A 24,551-nucleotide genomic window follows, 5' to 3' on the forward strand; every position below is an offset into this window, starting at 1 on the left:
GTTTCAGACAGGTAAACATTTCAGTTGCTTTGCAGGTTTGTATTTAATCAAGCCATGGAAATAGGGCTGGATTCGCACGTTAGCTGTACAAATACTATTCTTTTTTTCAAAGAAACGTTAAAAAAAAACCCCTAAACCTATCAAAGTCATAGCTGCACCTGAGCTTAAAGAAGAGAAAAGTTGCAATTCTAGCTGTTTGTTAGCTGTTCAGATAGCAATGTTTTATAACAGATCAGATTAGGAAATCTGATTGCTGGCTTTATCAGAAGTAATAAAAACCAACTATGGTATATTACTGCTTACCGTCCCAGCTGCCACCTATGGAGCTGGTACACTACAGCTGTTCTTATGTAATGCAAATGCAATACCAGACATGATATGTAGTTCAAGTCCAGCCATTCTAAAAACCAGTCTCCTTTACTGTCAGTGTTAAGGAAAGTGACCTTGGCATTAAAAAAAAAAAAGAGAAGTATAACTTATCAGAGTCACTTCTGAAGTAATCCATCCTGCTGACTCAATCTTGGAGCAAGACCTTAAAATACAGTTTGCATTGATCCTGTCAGGCACAGATCACTTCAAAAACAAGAGGAGTGTGCTACCATATATATTTCATACTACAATCAACAGTTTCCAATGTCCTAAAAATTGTATGAAAATACTCATTAGGAATTCTAGAATCTCTTATGTGTTTGGATATAGGAAGCACCCATGAAAATAACTCTTTGGGGTTTAACTCATTTAACAACATTAGCATTATTCAAGTTCCTTTGGCTACAGTAAAGCCAGAAAATAGCAGGACTGATTTGTGCTGGCCTACAAGAAACTCTTAAAAATTCTCTGCAAAAAGAGTTTAGGCAAACAATATAGAATAAAGAATATATGTCCCACAAGGTTAAATCATGCTTATATAAAATACAGTGTGCCTCTTAAAGAGACATTTCTCTTATTTCTTTTCTTAAGACAAAACGCATGCTTGAATTAATCTGATACTTGCAGAGGCCAATGAAAACATCTGCAGTGAGCAGAGACAAAGAAAGGGCTGATGGACTCACGGCATGGACTTACACACCCGCAAACACAGCAAAAAATACAAAGTTAACCTTGCAGGGATCTTTAGTGAGGTAACACTGACAGCTGCTTATTCTACATGTAATACAACATTTTTCTACATATTTCTATATGTAATACAAAGTTAAGAGCAGGGAGCCAGTAAGTCATACAAAAAAATATCATCTAATACCTTATCAGGCTGGAAAAGTTTCAATGTCTATTTCTTATCCCTCATACAATGGGAAATTGAAAATCAGCTCAATATAAGAATTACTAAACAAAACCAAAGTCAAATGTGCATAATATATAAAATACTGACTACATGTTATGAAATATGCATCACAAGTTACCACAATGCATTTCCACATTAAACTTTAAAGCAAACTCCAAGTCACATGTTGAACAAAAGGCATCCTTTCTGGTATAACACCACCGTAATTCAACTTCAGAAGGTCTCCGTTAAGTCAAGGTATAATCTAAAATCAAGACAGAAAATACAATTGAAGATCAGCTATCTTCTTACAGTTAGACACCTGAAAGAACAGCATGCATTTTAAAAACCACAATGAAACAATGACTTCATAATGAGTTTGAGAATCACCCGCTCACCCAATTCCAAAGATTCCCTCCATGATTCTTGCCAGCATATATTGTACTGGCTTTCTGGAAAATTTGGATATACAGACACACACATACACACAACCACACTAATGTTTAGCTCAGTTCCAAACCATTTTACTTCACAAACAGCAGTTAAACCTTAAAAATTAAGACTGAAACCTACAGAAACCCACCTTGTGAACATTTTTCCAAAACTTCTTAATACCAACCATAGCAATGAGCAGTTAAAGGAAAAACCCTTTAAGTGACTATTTAAACATCTTACTATTTATACATGGTGCTCATGAACTGCGCTGTTATCTCCGTCTCCACTTTGCATCTGCAGCTGCATCTGGGCCTTCATTCTTGCAATCATCTCCTGCATACGACGAAGCTGGAAAAGTAGCACAGAAGAATCCTGTGGCCTAGTCTCACCTCAGAATATGATTCTTTGCTGCCACCACATTATTAATTATTTATATTAAAGAGAGGACACATCTACATTATCTTTATCTGTTAGGTAACAGTCTCAGGTTCTGGTGTCTTCTACTGCTCTTTTCATCCTTCAGAAGGTTGGAAGTTTACTGACTGAAATAAGCAGGCTTCATTACTCTAAACTGGGATGAGATTTTTGAGCATCCATAAATGGGAGTCTCTGCTTCCTCTGAAGTTAAATGAATAAAAATGATGGTGCTGAAGTGCTGAACACTTGTTACTAAAGCTTATCACCAGAAGAAAGGCAGCTTATGTATGTCCCTCCAAACTACACCTGGATCTGTCATTAAAAAAACTGTCAGGATCGCTTCCCAATTCCCTTGCTAGTGAGGACTAGGTGGAATCACATATTACAAGCAAACTATCCAAGGAGACATAAATGTAATTAGAAATGGGTGAAGCTCAATTTTAGAGCATTGCAACATTGCCAATTATGTAACTCAGCTACTAAGATTAAATTAGCTGTGTTGCATGTACAATAGTCAAATTCGTTTAATGTACCCAACTTTGACAGGTAGAAGTGAACCTCACTACTGAAGTATTTTTGTGTGGTTTTGCCTTTGTGCACCTATGCTGTAAACCCAAACTAAACTTTTAAGCTTAACAGTGAAAAGTTAAACCTATGAGTTCTCAGCATGGACCTGCTCAAGCGAGTCCAGAGGAGGCCACAAAGATGCTCTGAGACCTGGAGCACATCTGCTACGGAGACAGGCTGAGACAGCTGGGCTTTTTCGGCCTGAAGGCTCTGGGGAGATCTTAGAGTAGCCTTTCAATACCCCTTTAAAGTGGGGCTTATAAGAAAGATGGGGACAGGCCCTATTCTTTTTATTAGGATCTGTAGCAAAAGGAGAAGGGGTAATAATTTTAAACTAAAAGAGGGTCGATTCAGACTCTACATAAGAAATTCTTTTACAATGAGGGTGGTGAAACACTGAACCAGGTTGTTCAAAGAGGTGGTACATGCCCTGTCCTTGGAAACATTCAAGGTCAGTTTGGATGGGGCTTTCAGCAACCTGATCTCCTTGAAGATGTCCCTGTTTAATGCAGCACGGGGGTTGGAACTGGATGGGCTTTAAAGGTCCCATTCAGCCCAAAGCATTCCATGATTCTAAGAAATAGTTACATTTTTTATATTCCTTGAAAAAACAACCCTTTTCATTTTTACTTCTGGGACTTGCATAGCCATTAAGACCACTAATAGAAGACTGAACATCTGCTTGTTCTAGGGCAGACCAAATAGTCCATCTAATTCAGCCTTCTCTCCAATTCTGGCTATCAGCAAATGCATGGAAGAGCCCAAAAACCAGATGCACACACTCAGTATTTCCCAAAATACGCTCTCAAACTCTAAAAGTCTGTCATTTCTGAACTTCCTAAACCAAAAAATTCTACCTTTTTGTTTAGTGAGCAGAATCGCGGAGAAACTAAAACTCTACAGTCTCTCAACATTCTTGAGCTTATGAGCATTCTTCTTATGCACAAAATTCCATGCTAATGAGTTCTACAATTTACAGGCTATCTTAAAACTATCCTTCTATTTCAAATCAGCCACCTACCATGCATCCTGCTATCTATGCTTATGTAAGCCCCTTAGTAGATCCTTCCCCTTCCCCTCTGCCATCTACTTCCCAACAAGATCATTAACCTCATCTCCCCTTGTACAAGATGTGTTTCAGATCTCCACTTCAGCCTTTTTTGCCTGCTTTTTGCCATTTTACTATACTTTTTCTAGTCTTGGCTATATCCTTTTTGAGTTAGGGGGACAATGGAAACAGTGTTGGAGCTATGCATTATGAATTTACCATTGTGGAAGAATGAGAACTCCTGTTTCACTCTTTATTCCTAACAATTCCTACCATTGTTTCCTCCTTTGATGCAGAGCTGATCTGACTTCTTCCCAATCTGCAATTGCTAAATTTAGAACCTTTACTCATGTGAGAATGGTTCTCTTTCCCCACATAACATGCACTGATGATCAATACAATGGAATCAGACATTTTATCAGATTACACTTGTTCCAGTAAATCAGTAGTCTGAGATTCCTCCAGACCTCCTCACATTATTTTGTTACTTCACCTTGAATAATTTTGTATTAGCAAGTTCTCTTTTCCTTTTCAAATTACCAATATTTATATACAGACATTTATATATATAATATTTATATCCATATGTAAATGGATATAAATCATTTGACCTAAAGTAGAGGCACAAGAACAAAAATTCCCCCATCACAAGAGTACAGAGTTCTGTCATCTTACTTCAGCTTCTTTTTCGAGCAGAATCTGGTCTTTATTTACTTCTTCATCTTCTATTTTCCTAAAAAAGATGAATATTCTTCAGTAACATACATACATTCTAGATTTTCTGCTTCCACAGAAGGCTTTTTTGACAACAATTGAGGCTGATAAGACACATGTCAGATTTTCATAATACAAACAAAATTCACTAAAACATGTTCCCCGCATAGCTGAAATTCATGGTTTTAAACTCTTTTTAACACATCAGTTTATTCTTTACTCCTTCATAAAGTTATACCCAGAACAAATATAAACTTCAAAACTCATTCTAGCTATTACTAAAATATGACAGATTTTCGCATGAAGGTATCAGTAAAAACTCTTTCTGAAGAGTATTCAAGTATAGCAGTTTACTCAAACTTAACATTATCCAAACTGATTGCAATTTGAATGCCGCACAGATAGAACAAACTCAAAACTCCTTCAAAGATTTATTCTTCCCTTATTTAATTCTTCCCTTTCATGGGTGAAATAAATCAATACAACTAAATGAAAATCTAAGTTCAAGGTAATGCTGGACAAATATAACAAAATATGGAAGCAACAAGTAACAAGTACTCTAAGAAACTCTGTATCTGTAAACTTGACTACCACCAGGCAGAACCTTCCTGCCATGCAATTCTATCCCATCTCTAACTTCATGAACCGTGTTTGCTACCAAACATCTAAAGAACCATAACCAAAACCATAAAACTAACATGACTATTGTACATGTCTGGAATCCTTCCAATTAGAGGAACTCTCTATCCTCTGCTCCACTTAAGACTTTGATTATTTTTCTAGTATAGTCACTTTCATATTTTTCTTTTTTGCAAAGCCAAAAGACTTGGTGTATGTAACGTGTTGCAGTATAATACAAACACTTACTATTCCAGTTAAAATAAAGCAAATGCTTTCAATCAGTACCTCAGCAAACTCCTGCTTAATTGGGACGTTCCAGTTTTACATTGAGAAACAAAACATTTTATGTACTGTATTTTCAAGGTTTCCTACCACTTTGCTAACAGATTTCTCCTATCACATGTTGCAATGGGGAAGATCTGCTGACCTATCTAATCACACAAGTGCCATCAAAAGCACAAAGTGAACAACCTGATGCGTATCAGAAGCCTCCAAGAAGGCTGTGTTCACATTAGTGAATACAGCCAACAAGCACTAACTGCCAAGAACTGCCAGTGGGGTTTGAAATCAATTCACATGCAAACTACCCTAACTTATAGTAAACTTAACTACATTCTAGCACCATTTCAGAAATGTTAAAACAAAGATATATGGGCCACTTAACCAGACAAGATACAAACCCATGTTTTAATTTCACAAGGAAAGATAGCCCAGCTCAATATCAAGTTGTCCCAAGTCCTTGGCAGAGGTAACTTTAAATCCTCTAAAAATTGGTAAATGTTTGTCCTGGGTTCAGCTGTAACAGTTATTTTTTTCCTTCCTAGTAGCTGGTGCAGTGATTTGTTTTGGTTTTACTCTGGGAACAACACTGATAACACACCAATGTTTTAATTGTTGCTAAGTAATGCCTACTCTGATCAAGGACTTCCCCACTCTCGTGCTCCACCAGTGAGGAGGGACTCAAGAAGCTGGGAGGAAGCAGAGACAGGACACCTGACCCAAACTAGCCAAAGGGGTATTCCATACCACAGCACATCATCCCCAGTACATATATTGGGGGGCAGTCACCCAGAAGGCCCAGATCACTGCTTGGGTTGGCTGTCTGTTGGTGGCTGGTGAGCACTTGTATTGTGCATCACTTGTGCTTATTGGTTTTTTTTTCCCCTTCCCTTTTTAGTTTTATATTCTCTCCCCTTGTAAAAACAACCATGGCAAGGGAAATAACTACTAGTAGTAGTTTTGTATTATATTTTCGTTACTGAACTTTTCTTATCTCAGCCTGTGGGGTTTATATTCTTTTGATTCTCCTCCCCATCCCACTGGGAGCTGGGGGGTGAAGAAGGTGGGGAGTGAACAAGTGGCTGCATGGTTCTGAGTTACTGGCTGGGCTTAAAACATGACAAAACCCATGACAACTTTATTTTAACTGTGGTTGACCTCAGGTTATATTACTTCTGAGATCTTTGTACATACCTGTTCAAAAACAGACACCAGAATTTGGCAAAATATTTGTTTGTTTGTTTTTTAGCTTGAACTTCAGAGGAGAGGATTTAAAATGGGGGGAGAAGAGCATGACATCTTGCCTGAAGGGAAAACTGAATTTGTAGGCAAATGCTCCAGGCAGAGACAAATTCCTTTTCCTGAAAACTGACTGGGCATGTGACAAAACCTGTATCAACAGCTTGCTGGAAAAAGCTTTGCAAAATATATCAAACCTACTGAAATGTGAAATTATGAAACCCTCTAGTGGTTGAAATAAGAGACGCAACTAAAAAATCTAAAGGAAACATCCAGTTTTCAACAAGAACTCAAACTCAACTTTACAAACCTTGCTATTTTAGTTTCTAACTAACTAACACCCCATAAAATATATATGGGGTGTTCTGACTGTCTTTCTTACCAGGAAAGCTGTGCCCTGCCCACCACAGCTCAAAATAGGGTGGAAAGCTATTATCCTGTTAGTGCTATGCAAAGAAAACTATGTATGTGTACCATTCTGTGATTCTGTATTTAGTAACTGCAGACGATTTGAGTTTTTCTTCTTAAAGACACAGTCCAAATATTACAGTAGATAATTCTGAAAAAAATCCACCTCAATATCAGCATTAATCTAGCTTGCAGATAAAAAGACAATTATCCTAGACACCTGCCCTACTTACTTAACCTCAAACATTCCAGTCCAACTGTTTCAAGCCTTAAAACAAAGCAAAGCTCTAACTCTACCCTATTAATGCCTCCACTGCCCCATTACATTTATGTAGTACTTCTTCTTACACCCACTGTAAGCTGATCAATTGAGCTTGGTGCTGACTGCCGCTACCAAACTGTCCACCATCTACCAAACTGTAGCAATGAAATGGTAGAAGAGATAGAGAGAGGGACCAAAAAATAAATTCAAAAGAGGAAGAAACAGCATGTAACTGTAAGATAACAACCTGCCGCCTCGTTTGAGCCTCTCAGAGCGGAAGTTCTCATAGTGAAGATCCTGGGTCACCTCCTGAAGATCTTGCATATGGGTGCTGGAAGAATAAAAATCATTAAAAGATAAAATATACCTGTGTCACATCAGCTTGTTTAATGAGCTCTCACATTCAGCACTGTATGGGTCAAAGTGTTTGGCATGCACACCCATCTAACGTGCTGATTTAAAATGTAATTTAATTCCAGTTAGAATTAAACTTGGCTAGGGATGTTAAGGATAACAGGAAGGGATTCTATAGGTACAGCACGCATAAAAGACAGACTAGGGACAACGTGGGCCCTCTCTGGAAGCTAGCAGGAGAACTGTCTACCCTGGATTTGGAAAAGGCTGAGGTTCTTAATGACTTCTTTGCCTCAGTCTTCACTGGAAAATGCTCTGACCACACCACCCAAGTCCTGGAAGGCAGGGGCAGGGACTCTGAGAATGAAGACCTTAGGCCCACTGTAGGAGAAGACCTGGTTTGACACCATCTTAAGAATCTGAATGTGCACAACTCCATGGGACCTGAAGTCCATCTGCGGGTCCTGAAGGAGCTGGCAAATGAAGTTGCTAAGCCCCTGTCCATCATATTTGAGAAATCATGGCAGTCAGGTGAAGTTCCCAATGACTGAAAAAAGGGAAATATAACCCCCATTTTCAAGAAGGGGAAAATGGATGACCCAGGGAGCTACAAACCAGTCAGTCTCACCTCTGTGCCTGGCAAAATCTTGGAGCACATTCTCCTGGAAGGCATGCTAAGGCACATGAAAAACAACAAGGTGCTTGGTGACAGCCAGCATGGCTTCACTAAGGGGAAATCCTGCCTGACCAATTTAGTAGCCTTCTATGATGGGGCTATGGAATTGATGGACAGGGGTAGAGCAGCTGACATCATCTACCTGGACTTGTGCAAAGCGTTCAACACTGTCCCACATGACATCCTTGTCTCTAAATTGGAGAGACATCAATATGATGGATGGACCACTCGGTGGATAAAGAACTGGCTGGATGGCCGCATGCAAAGGGTTGTGGTCAATGGCTCAGTGTCCAGCTGGAGACCAGTAACGAGTGGTGTCCCTCAGGGACTGGTCTTGTTCAACATCTTTGTTGGTGACACGGACAGTGGGATTCAGTGCACCCTCAGCAAGTTTGTTGATGACTCCAAGACGCGTGGTCCGGTTGAAATGCTGGAGGGAAGGAATGCCATCCAGAGGGCCCTTAACACACTTGAGAGGTGGGCTGATGCCAACCTTATGAAGTTTAACAATACCAAATGCAAGGTCCTACACCTGGGTCAGAGCAATCCCAGGCACAGCTACAGGTTGGGCAGAGAAGAGATTCAGAGCAGCCCTGCAGAGAAGGAATTGGGGGTGTTGGTCAATGAGAAAATTAACATGAGCTGGCTTCAGTGCGCACTTGCAGCCCAGAAAGCCAACCATACCCTGGGCTGCATCAAAAGAAGCGTGACCAGCAGGTCAAAGGAGGTGATCCTGCCCCTCTACTCTGCTCTTGTGAGACCTCACTTGGAGTATTGTGCACAGTTCTGGTGTCCATAAAAAGGACATGCAGCTGTTGAAACAAGTCCAGAGGAGGGCCACAAGGATGATCAGGGGCTGCAGCACCTCCCATATGAAGACGGGATGAGAAAGTCAGGGCTGTTCAGCCTGGAGAAGAGAAGGCTGCATGGAGACCTCACAGCAGCCTTCCAGTATCTGAAGAGGGCCTATAGGGATGCTGGGGAGGGACTCTTCATTAGGGACTGTAGTGATAGGACAAGGGGTAACGGGTTAAAACTTAAACAGGGAAGTTTAGATTGGATATAAGGAAGTTCTTTACTGTGAGGGTGGAGAGGCACTGGAATGGGTTGCCCAGGGAGGTTGTGAATGCTCCATCCTTTGCTGTGTTCAAGGCCGGGCTGGACAGAGCCTTGAGTGACATGGTTTAGTGTGAGGTGTCCCTGCCCATGGCAGAGGGGGGTGGAACTAGATGATCTTAAGGTCCTTTCCAATCCTAACTATTCCGTGATTCTAATTTAGGTCAAATAGGTGCAATGAAAGACACAGAGAGAGACCACCTCAGACCCTGAGGCAGCACTGGTGTTAGTTGTTCTCCTGGGTGAGGCATTTTATAAAGCAGTGCTAGGCAGGTGAAGCAGAGTAGCAAAGCCTGAAAAAGAATCAACCAGTGGACTTCTGAAGTCTCCTCCTTTTCAGATTGTACGTACATATAGATATATTTAAATAAGAACAAGGAGTGAAGCAACCCATTTTATGTTCCTGGGGATCTGAATAGCAACACAAAGCTCTGTTTGATGAAAGAGTTAGACAAAAGATTATTTTTGCAGAATCACTAATTCAGAATGGAAAGAACCTATTGAACCTATGTGGTCCAATTCCTGCCTAGGCCTCGGCCAGCTAGGTCAAGGCTGCTCATGGCTTTCTCCAGAAAAATTCTGGATTTCTGAGGATTCCACAACCACTCCAAATGCCCAATACAGTGTTTAGTATCTTCCTAATGACTGTTTTTTAAACTACTATCTAATTGGAATTTTCTCACTTACATTAACATGGTCCTCAGCTTCAGGAAGTCATTATGTTCCGGATTTTCCACTTCAACTACACCCCAGGGGTAAAGTCGACCTCTAACTTTTTTACCTTTGGCTTCAATAAGTTGATTGGAACCCACTACACAAAATGGAATGCTGGCCTGAAAGCAAAAAATGCAAAAATTACTAATAACTAACCTGAACAAACAACTCAAGTTCTGCTCAACAATGCGTATTATGACAATAAGTTCTCAATGCTTTTAAATTTGAAGACACAGAGACACAGTGACTCACTCCAAGTCTCATCACAGGTCACAGAATGTACCTTGTTCTGAGCAGTCTGAAAAGATCCAGTATATTACCCACATCTGTAACTTTATGAAGCTTGTCATACCTTCAGGAGTCTGGTCTGCTCCTTAAAATCTTCATCCTCATCAGATTCAGCATCAGGCAGGTGATAAATCTTGATGCCATGCTCTTCTATTTCATCCAGAATCTGAGATTTATAATGTAAGGAACTGAGATGATATACATGTAAAGCCATAAAATCATAGAACAGTTAGGGTTGGAAAGGACCTTAAGATCATCTAGTTCCAACCCCCCTGGCATGGGCAGGGACACCTCACACTAAACCAATACCACCCAAGGCTCTGTCCAACCTGGCCTTGAACACCACCAAGGATGGAACATTCACAACTTCCCTGGGCAAAAAGTCAATGCTTTCAAATCTTAATGTAAAACTACTTAATTGGCAATACATAGTCTCTTGAGCAATGTGGGCCTATCTTGCTGATCTAAGTCACCTAGGAAGTACTTGGTTTTAAACACGATAATTTCTTCATGATATTCAACAACTACTTGCCACAGACTTTTAGACAAACAATAGTGTTCAAATGAACACTGTCCTTTTTGGACTACACATAAGAAATTTCACTCTTTTAAAATATTTGCAATTGTTTGTTTGGGTTTTTTTTTTATTATAAAGCATTGACTCAGAAGTCATAATTGCTTTGAACAGCCTATAACCCCTTGCTCTAGCAATCATGGAGTCATGGAATCAACCAGGTTGGAAAAGACCTTCAAGATCATCAGGTCAAACCATTCCATAGCGCTGCCAAGGGCATCACTAAACCATGTCACTAAGGGCCTCATCTACAAGGTTTGTGAACACTTCCCGCTAAATTACTATTCAGAAAAGCAGGGGTAGGAGTGTTTCAAAACCTAACTGAGCTACAGACAACACAAACACTTTTTTCTGTCTTCATGACTGCCAAGAATGGCATCTGCAGCTGGAATCCCTTTGCCATAAATCCAAATTTTGCTCTTTAAAAAAATAAAAGATTTCTGCAGAGTTTTATCAAAATACATATATCAAACTGAAGTATGTTTCTCCCATTTTTTGTTGCAAGCTTGGTCAGATAACTGGAATAATTTTCAGAATAATTGGGGGGGGGGGGGGGGGGGGAATCCCAGAAAAAAAACAGAAAAATTTTAAATAGAACACCTAAGACTGGATCAAGTCAAGACAGGAAAAGTGTGCCTTCTGGCAAATCAATTCTAACACTTCTTTCTAAATGTCATACTGTTACTAACTCACAATGGCTTGCTGCGTTTTCCCCCTCCTCAGCAAATAGAGCATCAAGTCCTGCAAGACTGAATGTGTTAAGGGATCTTGTCTATGGAAGAAATATCTGGAATGTATTAAAAGAAGGTGACATAAGGGAGGAAAAACAATCCCCAGATCAGAAAAATCTCTGAAAATCCTATTTTTCAATCATCAGAATACTGAAAATAACACACATGATAGATGCAGATAACTCTGTTTGCTTTTTGTTTGGATTAAACAGGTAAGCGAGGAATGGCCATTAAAAAATGCACTTAAATATTTTTCCAAGGTTTCAAGATTCCCTCTAATGTAGTTGGAAATGTAGCCAGTCTGCCATTTCACAGGCAACATTTAGATGAATTTCCCAGATGTCACAGACATAATAGAAGAATTTACAAGATATCAAACTACATATGAAATGATGTTTTCTTGGCTAGGACAGGTAAGGTTGCATGAGAACACCCCTCTCTTCAGCAACTGTGCTGATGTAACCAAAGTACAATATTTTTCTGCAAGCTACAAGAATACTTACCCTTTTCTTTAGTCTTTCTCGCTCTTTCAGTGAAAGAGTATCAGCTTTTGCAATCACTGGTACAATATTTACTTTGTTGTGTATAGCCTTCATGAACTCAACATCCAGAGGCTTAAGGCTAAAATTAAGATGTGGAAAAAGTTTAATTTATTTTTAATCTAGACTACCAATTTATTTTCACACCAGCACAGAACTCTCTTTACACAGAAAGAAATTAACACACCCAGTTAATCCAAAGAGTTATAGTATTTCCTTAAACAATGGCAATCTCATTTGGAAAAATTTAACTCAACAGGCACAAACCAAATTCCCAAAATAAAATAATTTAGAAAATACAATCATACAAACACCTACCCATGACCAAATGGCGAAATGAAATAGAAGCAGCAATGGACCCGGTTATCTATGATGTGTCTTCTGTTCAAACCACTCTCATCATGCAGGTATCGCTCAAACTGCTCATCAATATACGAGATTATAGTCTTGAAACTGGAAAACATACATGGATTTGAGAAATCAGGATCATTCCCAAATAATCATTTCAGTGGTATTTCAAAGGTAATATTAAACCAAACACCTGCTGCTGCTGAACCAACCTGCTGCTGGACAAAAACTCATTTAGAGATGCTGTAAAACTGCAGGAGTAGAAAAGCATATGTCTTAAAATGTTGATAGAATTTTATAATAACTACTCTGCATATTTATATATACGTAAGATAAAATATACGTATATATAACACACAACTTCCATAGTAAACTTCTCATGGGTTTAGATGTAATTTTAACCAGTATTAATAACACATGCTCAAGATAGTCTAAGCTTCTTGTTCCAAATATATTTAAAATCATAAAATGGTTTGGGCTGCAAGAGACCTTTAAAAATCACCTAGTCCAATCCTGGCACAGACAGTGGCATCTTTCAGTATGTCAGGTTGTTCAAAACCCCATCCAACCTCACCATGAACACTTCCAATGACAGGGCATTCACAGCTTCTCTGGAAAACCTGTTCCAGTGTCTCACCACAACAACTGTAAAAAACTTTTTCCTTATGAGAATAAGGAGTTGGGGGTGTTGGTCGATGAGAAGTTCACCATGACCTGGCAGTGTGTGCTTGCAGCCCAGAAACCAACCATGTCCTGGGCTGCATCAAAAGGAGCGTGGCCAGCAGGTGGAGGGAGGGGATTCTCTCCCTCTACTCTGCTCTCGTGAGACCCACCCCTGCAGTCCTGTGTCCAGCTCTGGGGTCCTCAAAACAAGAGGGGCTTGGAGCTGCTCGAGTGAGTCCAGAGGAGACACAAAGATGCTCCGAGGGCTGGAGCACCTCTGCTATGGAGACAGGCTGAGAGCTGGGCTTGTTCAGCCTGGAGAAGAAAAGGCTCCACAGAGACCTTAGAGCAGCCTCCAGTGCCTAAAGGGGCCTACAGGAAATCTGGAAAGAGACTTTTTACGAGGACCTGTAGGAACAGACCTAGGGGGAATGGCTTTAAATTGACAGAGGGGAGATTTAGATTAGACATTAGGAAAAAATTCTTCCCTGTGAGGATCAAGTCCTTTAGCATGCTCAAGTTCCTCAGGTGGCCTCAAACCTGATCCTCTCATGATAGGGACAACTTAATTTCATGTCTGTGCTTTGAGCTTCAGGGGTTTGAGAGATGTGGGAAGGATTACCTCTCATTTTAAGATTATTTCTCAGTATTTACTGTAATGTAAATTTCTTTAAAAAAAAAAAAACACAAACAAAAACAAACAAAAACCACAACCCAAACAATCAAACTCAAAGATGACGAAAATGTTCTTAAAAATGAAGCACAGAATCTGAGAACACTCTAATGAACATGGATAAGATCTAAAGGTGGATTTTTACTTGCACTAAATACTAGATGAATTACTTCCTTAAAGTATTGGTTAATTTCTTGTGCCTGGTGGTTCCACTGCTTTCTGACTATAGAAAAAGTCAAGGTCACTGTTCACATAAAACACTTCCAAACTTAAGGAAGTTAATAATGGCAAAAAAGAATTTTGTCACAAAATGTATTTTGAGCTGTGTAGAAGTTATTGATGCCTTATGACATGTATCTGAATTAGCTTGTAACATTGAAATTCAGCATTTCATATAACACACCAAAGAAAGGTAAGATAACAGTACAATCACTTTGAACCATTTCTGCAATGGATGTGTTTAAAAGAGCTACGGTTGCCACTGGGGACATCCTACTTTGAGCTGCCTATCATTATTAGTATAGCCGTACTTCAGTTATTTATTCTCACCCTCCTAGGACAAATATGAAATGGATGTCACTGCTTACACATACGTCAGTATATACTCTGTGTACATACCAGTCTCGACAATTGATAGCATCCCCATATCCTGGTGTATCTACAACAGTCAGACGTAGCTTCACACCCCTCTCTTCAATTTCTACTGTTGAGGCTTCAATCTGCACAGTGCGCTCAATCTTCTCTGAAAGACAATGAAGTTGATCTTTCAGAATAGAATTTGTATGACACTGTCATTTTGAGATAAACTCAAAAGACTAATTTGCAGATTTAACTCTATAAAGATTATTCCATATATTATCTCCTAAGACCTGATAACTTAAAGACTCACTATTAAAGGTCTTCAGATTTTGTTAGAAGATACAGGAGATTTCATACTGGTTTTAAATATAACAGAAACTAATGCAAAAGGGACTGAGAAAAAAAATAAACCAGTAGGTAATCAGCAATCTGGAGAACAATACTAAATTATACATAATGGATCTTTTTTTCCTAAGGTTGAAAGTGATAAGTTATCATCAGCTAACATTGTAAATTATTGAAGCGAGTCATTCAACAGGTAGCGAAGGGGGGGGGGGAAAATAGCCTCTTCCTCTATTTTCTTACACTATTCTCTTTCACTGGATTATTGTACACCTTGTTTAACAGAATAAAAAAGAGACGGGACTGAAGAAGAAAAGGAGGTGAAGTTCACATCCACTACATATCAACCCAAATCAAAGAATCAAGTTGCAATTCCAAGCGGGCATCAACAATGCATACATTTAGAATTGCAACAGAAAGAAAATTTCAGATTGTTTCTTACTGTGACACCATGACTTTTTTTTCTTTTCCTAAGCAAAAGAAGGGATTAACTTTCCCATATGAATACATCTGAGCACTAAACAAAGACCCCATATACATCCTGGGTACAGAGGGAACCAATTCCATGCAGCATCAGGAAACACATTAGAAATTATTACAGCTAGGAATGACTACCAGTGGTTACTAAAAGCCAGAGATAAAGCCACTGAACTCCAAAAATCATTGACAACAGATAAACTTGAACGAAAGCGTGTTTACCAGCAGCTCCTGGGATTATCCTTTCTGGGTAGAGATCTGTCAAGAAGAGGCTATTTATTAATGTAGATTTCCCCAATCCAGATTCACCTGTGATTCAATATAAAAATAAATTCAACATATTTACATAAATAATTTCAACTATATCCAGACAGTATCATCTAACTATAGATTTTTTCATGTTAAATGTAAATATTTTCATTTAAAAATTTACACCTTATAATTTTGTATTAGAAGGGTTTGCACAAAAAGGTTGAATAACAATTTTTACATCTCAGCTTTATAATACACTTTCTCAGAGCTTTCACTGATGATTTTTAATTAAACCTGTTAGTAGAGTTCTGCTCAATTTAGACTTAAAATTTCCCCATTTCATGTCTCCTGATTTGTTAAGGCTTGCTTTTCTGCTATGACTTCAGGATGTGAAAAATCATACACAAGGGGATGCTGGATCCTGCCTAGGCTATATCATCAATTCACATAACAAAAAAGGCACTTCTGAACTTCTGCACAGCCAGCCCTCAAAAAGTATGACTTATTTCTGATTTTTATGCTAATATGGCAAACAAGGACCCAAGGTAAGTGGCCACTGAGCATACACACAGAGTAATTTTTTCACTGATGAAACTGGGGATTACCACATTGTACCACAAATATATTTTTGTTATAGGGCTACTGACTGAGCCATAAAGAGTTCAAAAGCCACCTAATTAGTTAAAGATCAAGATCTTCATCAGAACAGATGTTCACAGCATAAAAAAGACTGGCAGCTCAAAGTGCTCAGTATTGAATTCACTGAACAAATCCTTTTCCTAGAATTTTATTTCAGGTGTTGATAGAGGTAATTAATATATATATATGTTAAAAATGATGGGCTACATGACCCCTCTGAGTAACTGTACTGGGTTTGTGCAGCAGGGGTTTGGTAGTGGGGGGATGGGGCACTTGGATGGCTTCTGTGAGAAGCTGTTAGAAGTTTCTCCCATGTCTCATAGAGCCAATGCCAGCTGGCTCCAAGTAGGACTCACTACTGACCAAGGCTGAGACCATCAGTCACAGTGGTAGCACCTCTGAGATAACATACTTAAGAGGAAATAATTAGTACACAGGAGCAATTGCAGCTGGAGAGAGAAGTGAAAACATGTGAGAAAGAGCCCAGCAGACACTAAGGTCAGTGAGGAAGGAAGGACAGGAGGTGCTCCAGACACCAGAACAGATTCTCCTGCAGCCCACAGTGCAGACCATGGTGAGGCAGGCTATGCCCCTGCAAGCCCATGGAGGTCCACAGTGGAGCAGGTATACTAACAATGTGTGGGTCACCCTTTTCTTGTGGTTGTCCTAGGTTTCCAGCTCAGCCTCGGATTGGAGATTGTATCTCCAATCTTTGCTTCACAACCTGATGACTCCCTGCCTCCTGCAAGCCCTTTATCTCCTTTGGGACCTGGGTTTCCCGGAAACCCAAGTCCTGGGATGCCTGTGTCACCTGTTGGTAGTTAAATGGCATTTCCATCACTTTGGGGTACCTTTCTCTCTTCTCCTTGACAGAACCACAGCACAATTCAATGCATTTCAAAAGTGCAGACTCAGAGGTATCTCCTGCCACTGCTATCTCAAGAACTGCTGTATTTTCCTGGTTGGCCTGAAACACGGCATGGCTGCAGAGACCTGCAATTCTGGACAAAGCAGTCCAAGTAGGTGAGCTCTTGTCAAAGGAAGCACCACTCTGGTTCTCTGTAGCATCGACCTCATGAATCTGATTGTCAAACCACATGTGTGCAACAGTGTCTGTCACTGGGGTTAGAGTGGCTGCAGTGTCGTTTGTCAGAGTTGGTATAGCTGCTGTGCTTGGGGGTTGAGTATCTGTGTTGGCTATTGCTTTGCTTTGCCAACAGAGCAATAGACACCTTTTTCCAAAGACACTCTGTAGGCACAGGCCAAGTCCCTGCAGCCAATGGAGACCCCACACTGAAGTAGGTTTGCTGGGAGGACTTGTGACTGCACAGGGGACCCACACTGGAACAGCCTGTTCCTGAGGGACTCACCCTGTTGAAAGGGCCCACACTGGAGCAGTTCATGAAGAACTGTAGTCCATGGAAAGGACCCTCATTGGAGAAGCTAATGAAAATCTTTCTCCTGTGGGAGGGACCCCATGCTGGAGCAGGGGAGGAAGGAGTGGCAAACAATGTGTGACCCATTTCCTGTCCCCCTGCACCACTGTGGGAGAGGAAGTAGAGAAAATCACTAGTAAAGTTGAGCCCAAGAAAAAGGGAGGGGTGTGGGGAGGGGAAAGGCATTTTTAAGATCTGGTCTTATTTCCCATTACCCTACTTTGAATTAATTGATAAATTAAACTAATTTCTCCAAGTCAAGTCTGTTTTGCCAACAGTGGTAACTGGAGAGTGATCTCTCCCTGTCCTTATCTTGACCCAAAAGCCTTTATATTTTCTCTCCACTGTCCAGCTGAGGGGTAGTGATAGAACAGCTTCAGTGAGCACCTAGCATGAAGCTAGGGTTAACTCACCACAGTAGCACACTATTCTGCCATAGGAGTCTAACAGATAACTGAGCAAGAGGAAAAAAAAAAAAAAAAGAGATTAAATTATTTTTTAAATAAAGATTTGACTAGGATCTGCCAGTTTTTAATGCTTTATAGAATGCACCTCTCAAGACTGGTGCAGTCTTCTCCAGTGAGAGAGACAAAGTAACAGCCAAATGGCATCATTTCAGCAAAACCCACAAAAGTATGATTTTAACCAGCGGCACGTTCCATACTTCCAGTCTGGGTAAATATTACATGTAAAACAAACCAGTTTTCATAGACACTGTCAAGGATTATACTGGCCACAATAGTTAAGAGTTTAGTGACCCCTAAGAGAAATGACTATTTAGATGAAGTCATAGCTTAATAATGAGAATGAACATGAAATTGTTAAATAAATAAAAGTGGAAGCAATACAGCCAAGCAGCCAAGTTGTTATAAATTCCACCTCACATTATCACAAACAATAAACAATAGCATAAAAAAATGCTAATAATAAAAAATTTTGATTAAGACTCTGTCAGTGCAGACAGCTTTTAAAGAAACATTCTCCTGCTCAGAAACTAAGAAGCATGGCAACTTAATGAAGAATAACAGTTCAATACAGACATTGTGATATAGCCCATGAGAGCATACTTCAACCCCATGCATACTTCAAGAGAAAGAATTCACATTCCAAACTGTTGAAATAATCAACATTCTACAGCACGGTTTATCTTACGTTGCCTGCCTCCCTCTGCTAGTGTATCTTAAAATATCACTCCTAATTTTCAATGAAACTACATTTTTACAAGTTTTCTTCCTGTAGTTTTCATTTATCCCTTAGAATATTGGCAAATTTTAATAAGACACAGGTGGAGTTAACCGCCTTTCTGTTACTCTGACACCATGTCTTTTACCCCCTATTTTCTATTTTACAAGAGGCTAGGAAAAACTGTTTGCTTTCTACCATTTCACATAGCTTTCTGAAAGAACTTTTTCACTTAGCACTATTTGGAAATTAAGTTTAGCTGCAGCAGAGAAAGCAGATCTTTTGATTCTAGAACTGTCCAGATTTTTAGGACCACTGAACAGTAAATTTTGAAGAGTTATAGTAGATACCGTAATTTGAAACATCTGCTTATAGTTTGGCTTTACACTTAGATTTTATAAGATATCCATTATGATATCCTAAGTAAATGCAATGAAAGATACCATAAAGTTCTAGAAGACAAAAATAAGGCACAGCTCTGTGCAACACTGAACTACAAGAGACAGAAACAGGATAAAAGCAATGCCAGGACTCTCATTTGGCAAAACTAATGAAAGGTTTGAAGACAGACTCTTTCTGTAACTACTGGAATTCAGAACAATTAAGAACTTAAACACCTCCTATCATGTACTGCCTCACCTCTCCTTCTCATTTCCACTGTGATCTCTCTTGGACAAGCATAACACGCAAATGGGATTTACTTCTTATTACACCAGGAAAAAAAGAACCTGATTCTGTTAGAGTATACTTCTTTGCAAAAGCCTATTTTAAAAGGGAGAATTACAGAATTCAAACACCAAAACCCAGAAGCTAGAGCTCTCAAGCACCATGACCAGGAAAGATACAGAAGATGCCCAAGTCTGATTTGGGATCCTATTTCATTTGCAAAAGTTACATTGACTTCTCGAAGGATCAACATATTTCTGCAGACACACTAAATTTTTCTTTCCTTTCTACATACCAACACAGAAACTCAGTGAAATATCAGAGAGAATTAAACTTTGACTTATAACTGCTAAAAGAAAATCAAGATCAATTTAAAAAGTAACAGCTCCCATTAAAACCAACTAATCAAATTCTTATTCTTCTCTTAGAATAGTATTTAGAAGGGGTGGAAAGACCACAGCTCTGACTCTTTGGAACTGCAGAAGCATAAACGTTTTTTAATAGAATAGTCTCCTTAATACTGTTTTCTTAATCAAAACATGCAAACATTTCACTCAAGTGCAAAACCAGTCTTAAACTGTTTTAATTTTAAATTTTAAATAGAATGCTTGAATTCTGTAAGACAGGAGAGAAGGAAGGAAGCAGTGATCACTGGAGTGCACGACAGATTTTTTTCACTTCACCCACAAACTTGTTAGTGTATTCAGTTTGTGATGGGGACAACATGCATTGCATGAATTCATAAACCTATAAAAGAAAGTAAAATGCTACAGTATATAAGAACTTCTTTCTAATGCAAGCTGGAGACTTACAATAGTGGAAGTAACATTAATTCCAAATTCCCTGTGAGGAAGTACTAATTTGGAGAAAGACTATAAAATATTTCCTTACCAACCACCATAAGAGTAAATTCAAACCCCTTTTTCACAGACTTTCGGTGAACTTGATTGGGCAGGTTTGCAAATCCAACATAGCCAGGGGTTTCTGGATTGGTAAACTGAGCAGGCTGTTGCTAAAATAAAAAATAAGACAATAATAAGCAACCACTCATGACATACTTGTTTGTATAACTGCTTTCCTCAGTTATTTCAAATGGCTTTAAGCTACACAACATGCAGAGAGGAAACTACACAAAAAAATACTACTTGGCATTTTCACAATGTAATGCAGAGCAACTGCATTCACCTAGAGTTAAAAAGCTTCATTTATTCAGCTATCCAGCCAAGATCACTTGAAGAAGAAAAAATTCTGAGCATTTATTTACTGAAGTATTAAGTGCATTCACTAATCACACACTTTCTAGACAGTGTCTTCACACATGCTTAAAATAAAAAAGCTTGTGTCCAATGTTTATGGACCTAAATAAAAAGGTGACCATTTCTAATTAGTTTTTAACACATCCAAATAAAAAGCCTAAATGACTACTGAAGTGACAGACATCTGCTGGAAGTTCTCTTTAGAGATCTCTTTTAAAGGGGGGGGGACAGAATTTACACAATAGTGTTTGAAATGCCCACAACTACAAACACTGCAGAGAAATCCTTGGATCTGCTAGTTTCCCTCTTCAGACACATTACCCTGAGTATCTTTTAAATCGAATCACTCCAATAAGCTAACATGGATGTTTTATCTGTCATACCAAGCGCAGGGAGCCAAAAATTAAATGTATCCCAGCGTGTCAATAATACATTAAGTTACCACATTGTTTATGAAGGATTTTACTGTAAGATCAGTTACCATATTAGTAAATGAAGAAATTAAATCTCAGAACATCCTGTTCTTAATGATTCCTGCTCAAAACACAGTAGCAGAATGGAAGTTTCAATGAAAATGCACCAGGGAGCTTGTATGCAACTCCATAACCAAAATTAAAACCTTCCAAGAACATTAGTTAACTGCAGAGGTTTACACTTCTAGAAAACTAATGTATGCTTTACATCATTCAAGTTTTCAATACTATGTGATATAATATTATGTGAATTCTCTCAAATTTATTACCCATCAATTTAGCATACACATCATCATCAAACACAATGCAACTTACACATTCTGCCCTTGTAGATTAACATTTAAAAACATATGCCTGTTTCACATTGTTACACTGGAAGACAGAAATGCTATTCTTACCTTGGACATTTTTATGGAAGGTCAGGAACAAATCTGGAAAAAAGTAATGTTTTCCAGCTTACTAAGAATCGTACAAAAAAAAAAAAAAAAAACAACCCCAAAACCCCGCAAACAACAACAGAAATCAGAAAACATAACATCCACTGTTGCACATTAAATTAAAAAAGAAGCATTCTTGACTGGCTGTCTAGATTTTGAAACAGTGTCAACTACTCCACAGAGTAACAGTACTTGACTCTTCGGTGCTAGGGCAGAGCACAATTTTCGGCAACCATCACTCCTATTAACAACAATAAATTCAAGCAACATGAATATGGGGTGCTAAAGGCACCAAATATATGACAAACCATTTTGAAGCCTTCAGAGGCAAAGTTCACATCCTTTCCGGAAACTAACCGGACCAAACACTGCTAAAGACATCTCACTATTTACAGGAAACATACCTTTCAAAGCTAAGACACCCCCCCCCAAAAAAAAAAAAAAAAAACAAAACAACTAAGGTCTATTATTCTTTCCTTTTAAGCCTCCTTCCCCTCAGCATTTCCTTTCATGCTTGAGTGTGTCTGTAAAGAGCTGACAGCTTCAAAATGAAGCATTTTCTCCTCTTCTTTCATCTGGATGTTTGCAAACTCAGTCACTTTAACTTCTGTTGCCAAGATTTTCACATGCAGCTGCATCACAAAGCAGACAGGCAAAAAAAAAAAAAAAACTTAAAAAATCATTTAACACCTCTATGACAAAGACCCATCAACACGCTTGTATCTCATTAACTTACAGGAGTTAAAGAGATCATGTAATTTACTACGGCAATATAAAAATGTCAGCTGGTATCTTCAAGTGATGAGTGCTCCAAGACCCCTTTCTAGAGCCCCCCTTGGCTTGCCCTCTTAGCGAAAAAGGTACCTGTTCCCACTCACAAAGCTTATATATCACAGCCACCTCTTATCTATCTAGCTCACTCCCACTTCCATTCTATGGTTTTAAAATGATCACCATCTGATTCTTTCTGTCTTCCAAGCAGATTTGTGTCAGCGAATTTAGCTTCATGTGAAATGCCACTACACTGCTTCAATGCACAGCACCCTCCAGTCTGCCCCTCCCATCAAAAAGCCATCTTCAGGTCAAAGCAAACTGCCCAATGTCAGATGGACAGAAACCCAGTCTCTTTTGTGCTAAGTAGAAGGCAAAGTTGTTTTCAAACTGGCAATGATTTATGGCAGCTATCACATTTCTTCTCAAAGCTACTGTATTTTTTATATATATATATATATGCAAGTGCAAACTAATTCAGGTTTATGAAGATGCAACTTTTTAGCTCACTATGATTACTTCACTGTTAACAGTTACCAAGCTGGTTTCCCTCTCCACTCCCAAGATAAGAGGTCAGTTCTGAGGAAGGCTTTTTGATGGGAGAAACAGACTAAAGGTGCTGAGCACTGAAGCAATTTGCTGTCATCTCACATGAAGCTGAACTCACTAACAAAAATCTGGCATCCTGATTATATACACGGAATAAAAACTGAATAACATACTTATCAAGTGACATTTCATGCTGAAAATCCACTATCTGAAATGTCTGTATTTCAGTCAATAAGCAGCTCTATGAGCAGTGGAGTAAGTCTTCAACTACAGAGGAGGTTATCTGGGAGTCTTTTATCATCATGTAAGATTGCTTTGACAGCAACTCTTCCTTCCAAGAGTGTTTCCTGCCGAGTGATGTCACTGACTCCTACTTAACCATTCTCCATAAGATCTTCAATGCCAAACAAAACTAGATCCTGCTAGAACACAGAAGGACATTCTTTTAATTCACGAGGCTTGTCTGTCGCCCAACTATTTCTTAGAGGCAGGCCAAGAGCAAAGTTTCTCACAGCTACCAAGAAACAGAAGAGAGCTATTTATGCAGATAGCTGCAGTTACATTAGGTTTCAGCATATGGATCAAGCATAGAAATCTTTCACAGAAGATCTTTCCCACAGCATTCCCCTGAGGGCAGCGGCTGAGTGCTCCCACATAAGCAGGAGCACGCAGTCCAGATTTTCCTCTGGAGCTGGTCCATCATGTTCCCTACCCTCCGGTTTTAACAACCCGGCTGTAGTTTTGGTTTGGGTTTTGGGTTTGGCTTGTTTTCTTCAGGCGAATGTCTTCTGATGCGCTTCATGCAAACGGCCCTGGAGTGAATATTTCAACCATTCTGAAAAGAGCGAACAGCATCTTCGAGGCCCTCCCGTTTCGCGGGTACCTCAGACACCCAGGCGGCGACACCACCCCCTCACCCCACCGCCCCCTCTCCTTCCCCTTCGCTTCGCCGCCCCTTGCCCTCACCGTCTCTCCTCTCACCTCAGCACCCGAACCGCGCCGCGCGCAACCAACGTCCACAGGGACGGGCGTAGGAGCTGCTCGGAGGGGTCCCTCCGCCGCTCCCTCGGGCAGCGGCTGCTCCGCGCTGCGCCAGGGAGCGAACAAAAAACATGAGTCATGCCCAGCTTCCACCCCTTGCGGCGGCCGTGGGTCAGCCGGCGGTGTTTCCGGGCTGCCCCTGAGGGGGGCCTCCAGCTGTGACACGGATGAGGTCGTCTTCCACAGCCCCGCCGCCGTGTCACCGTGATGGCAGGTCCTGTCCTGGGGTCTGGCCGGCCTCTTGGACTGTTAGAGTTCGAGCTTGAGTGTAATAGTCTCATTTTGCACTGCTGGTGGGTGAGGTTATGGTCATGGGCTGTTCTGGAGAAAGGTTTCTGTCTCACCTGTGACTTTCAATGAAGACAGGCTAAGAGAGCTGGGCTTGTTCAGCCTGCAGAAGAGAATAGTCTGGGGAAACCTTAAAGCAGCTTTCAATATCTGAAGGGGCTGTCAAGAAATCCAGGGAGTGGGAGAGAGGGGACTGACAATGACACTTTTTACAAGGACATGTAGTGACAGGACAA

General features: G+C 39.8%; 1 protein-coding gene across 2 annotated transcripts; it reads right to left on the reverse strand.

Moving 5' to 3' along the window:
- Positions 1–1,208: 1,208 nt before the first annotated feature.
- Positions 1,209–24,008, reverse strand: SEPTIN2 (septin 2). Of its 2 annotated transcripts, XM_057408418.1 has the most exons (13): positions 23,968–24,008; positions 21,628–21,660; positions 20,392–20,512; positions 15,548–15,634; positions 14,546–14,669; positions 12,562–12,696; positions 12,208–12,325; positions 10,464–10,565; positions 10,085–10,230; positions 7,499–7,582; positions 4,404–4,461; positions 1,937–2,044; positions 1,212–1,526 (listed from the first exon to the last, which is right to left on the reverse strand). In XM_057408418.1, the coding sequence occupies exons 2-12, from the start codon at positions 21,634–21,636 to the stop codon at positions 1,940–1,942; spliced, it is 1,089 nt and encodes a 362-aa protein (XP_057264401.1). In that variant the 5' UTR covers positions 21,637–21,660; positions 23,968–24,008; the 3' UTR covers positions 1,212–1,526; positions 1,937–1,939. The 2 variants fall into 2 exon arrangements, with proteins under 2 accessions (XP_057264402.1, XP_057264401.1); XM_057408419.1 differs by lacking the exon at positions 23,968–24,008 and having other exon boundaries at positions 1,209–1,583.
- Between the last annotated feature and the right edge of the window lie 543 nt (positions 24,009–24,551).

Source organism: Pezoporus wallicus, unplaced genomic scaffold, assembly GCF_028554395.1.
Source record: "Pezoporus wallicus isolate ANWC-B61680 ecotype Strahan unplaced genomic scaffold, APGP_CSIRO_Pwel_v1 contig_4238, whole genome shotgun sequence".
NCBI lineage: Eukaryota > Metazoa > Chordata > Aves > Psittaciformes > Psittacidae > Pezoporus > Pezoporus wallicus.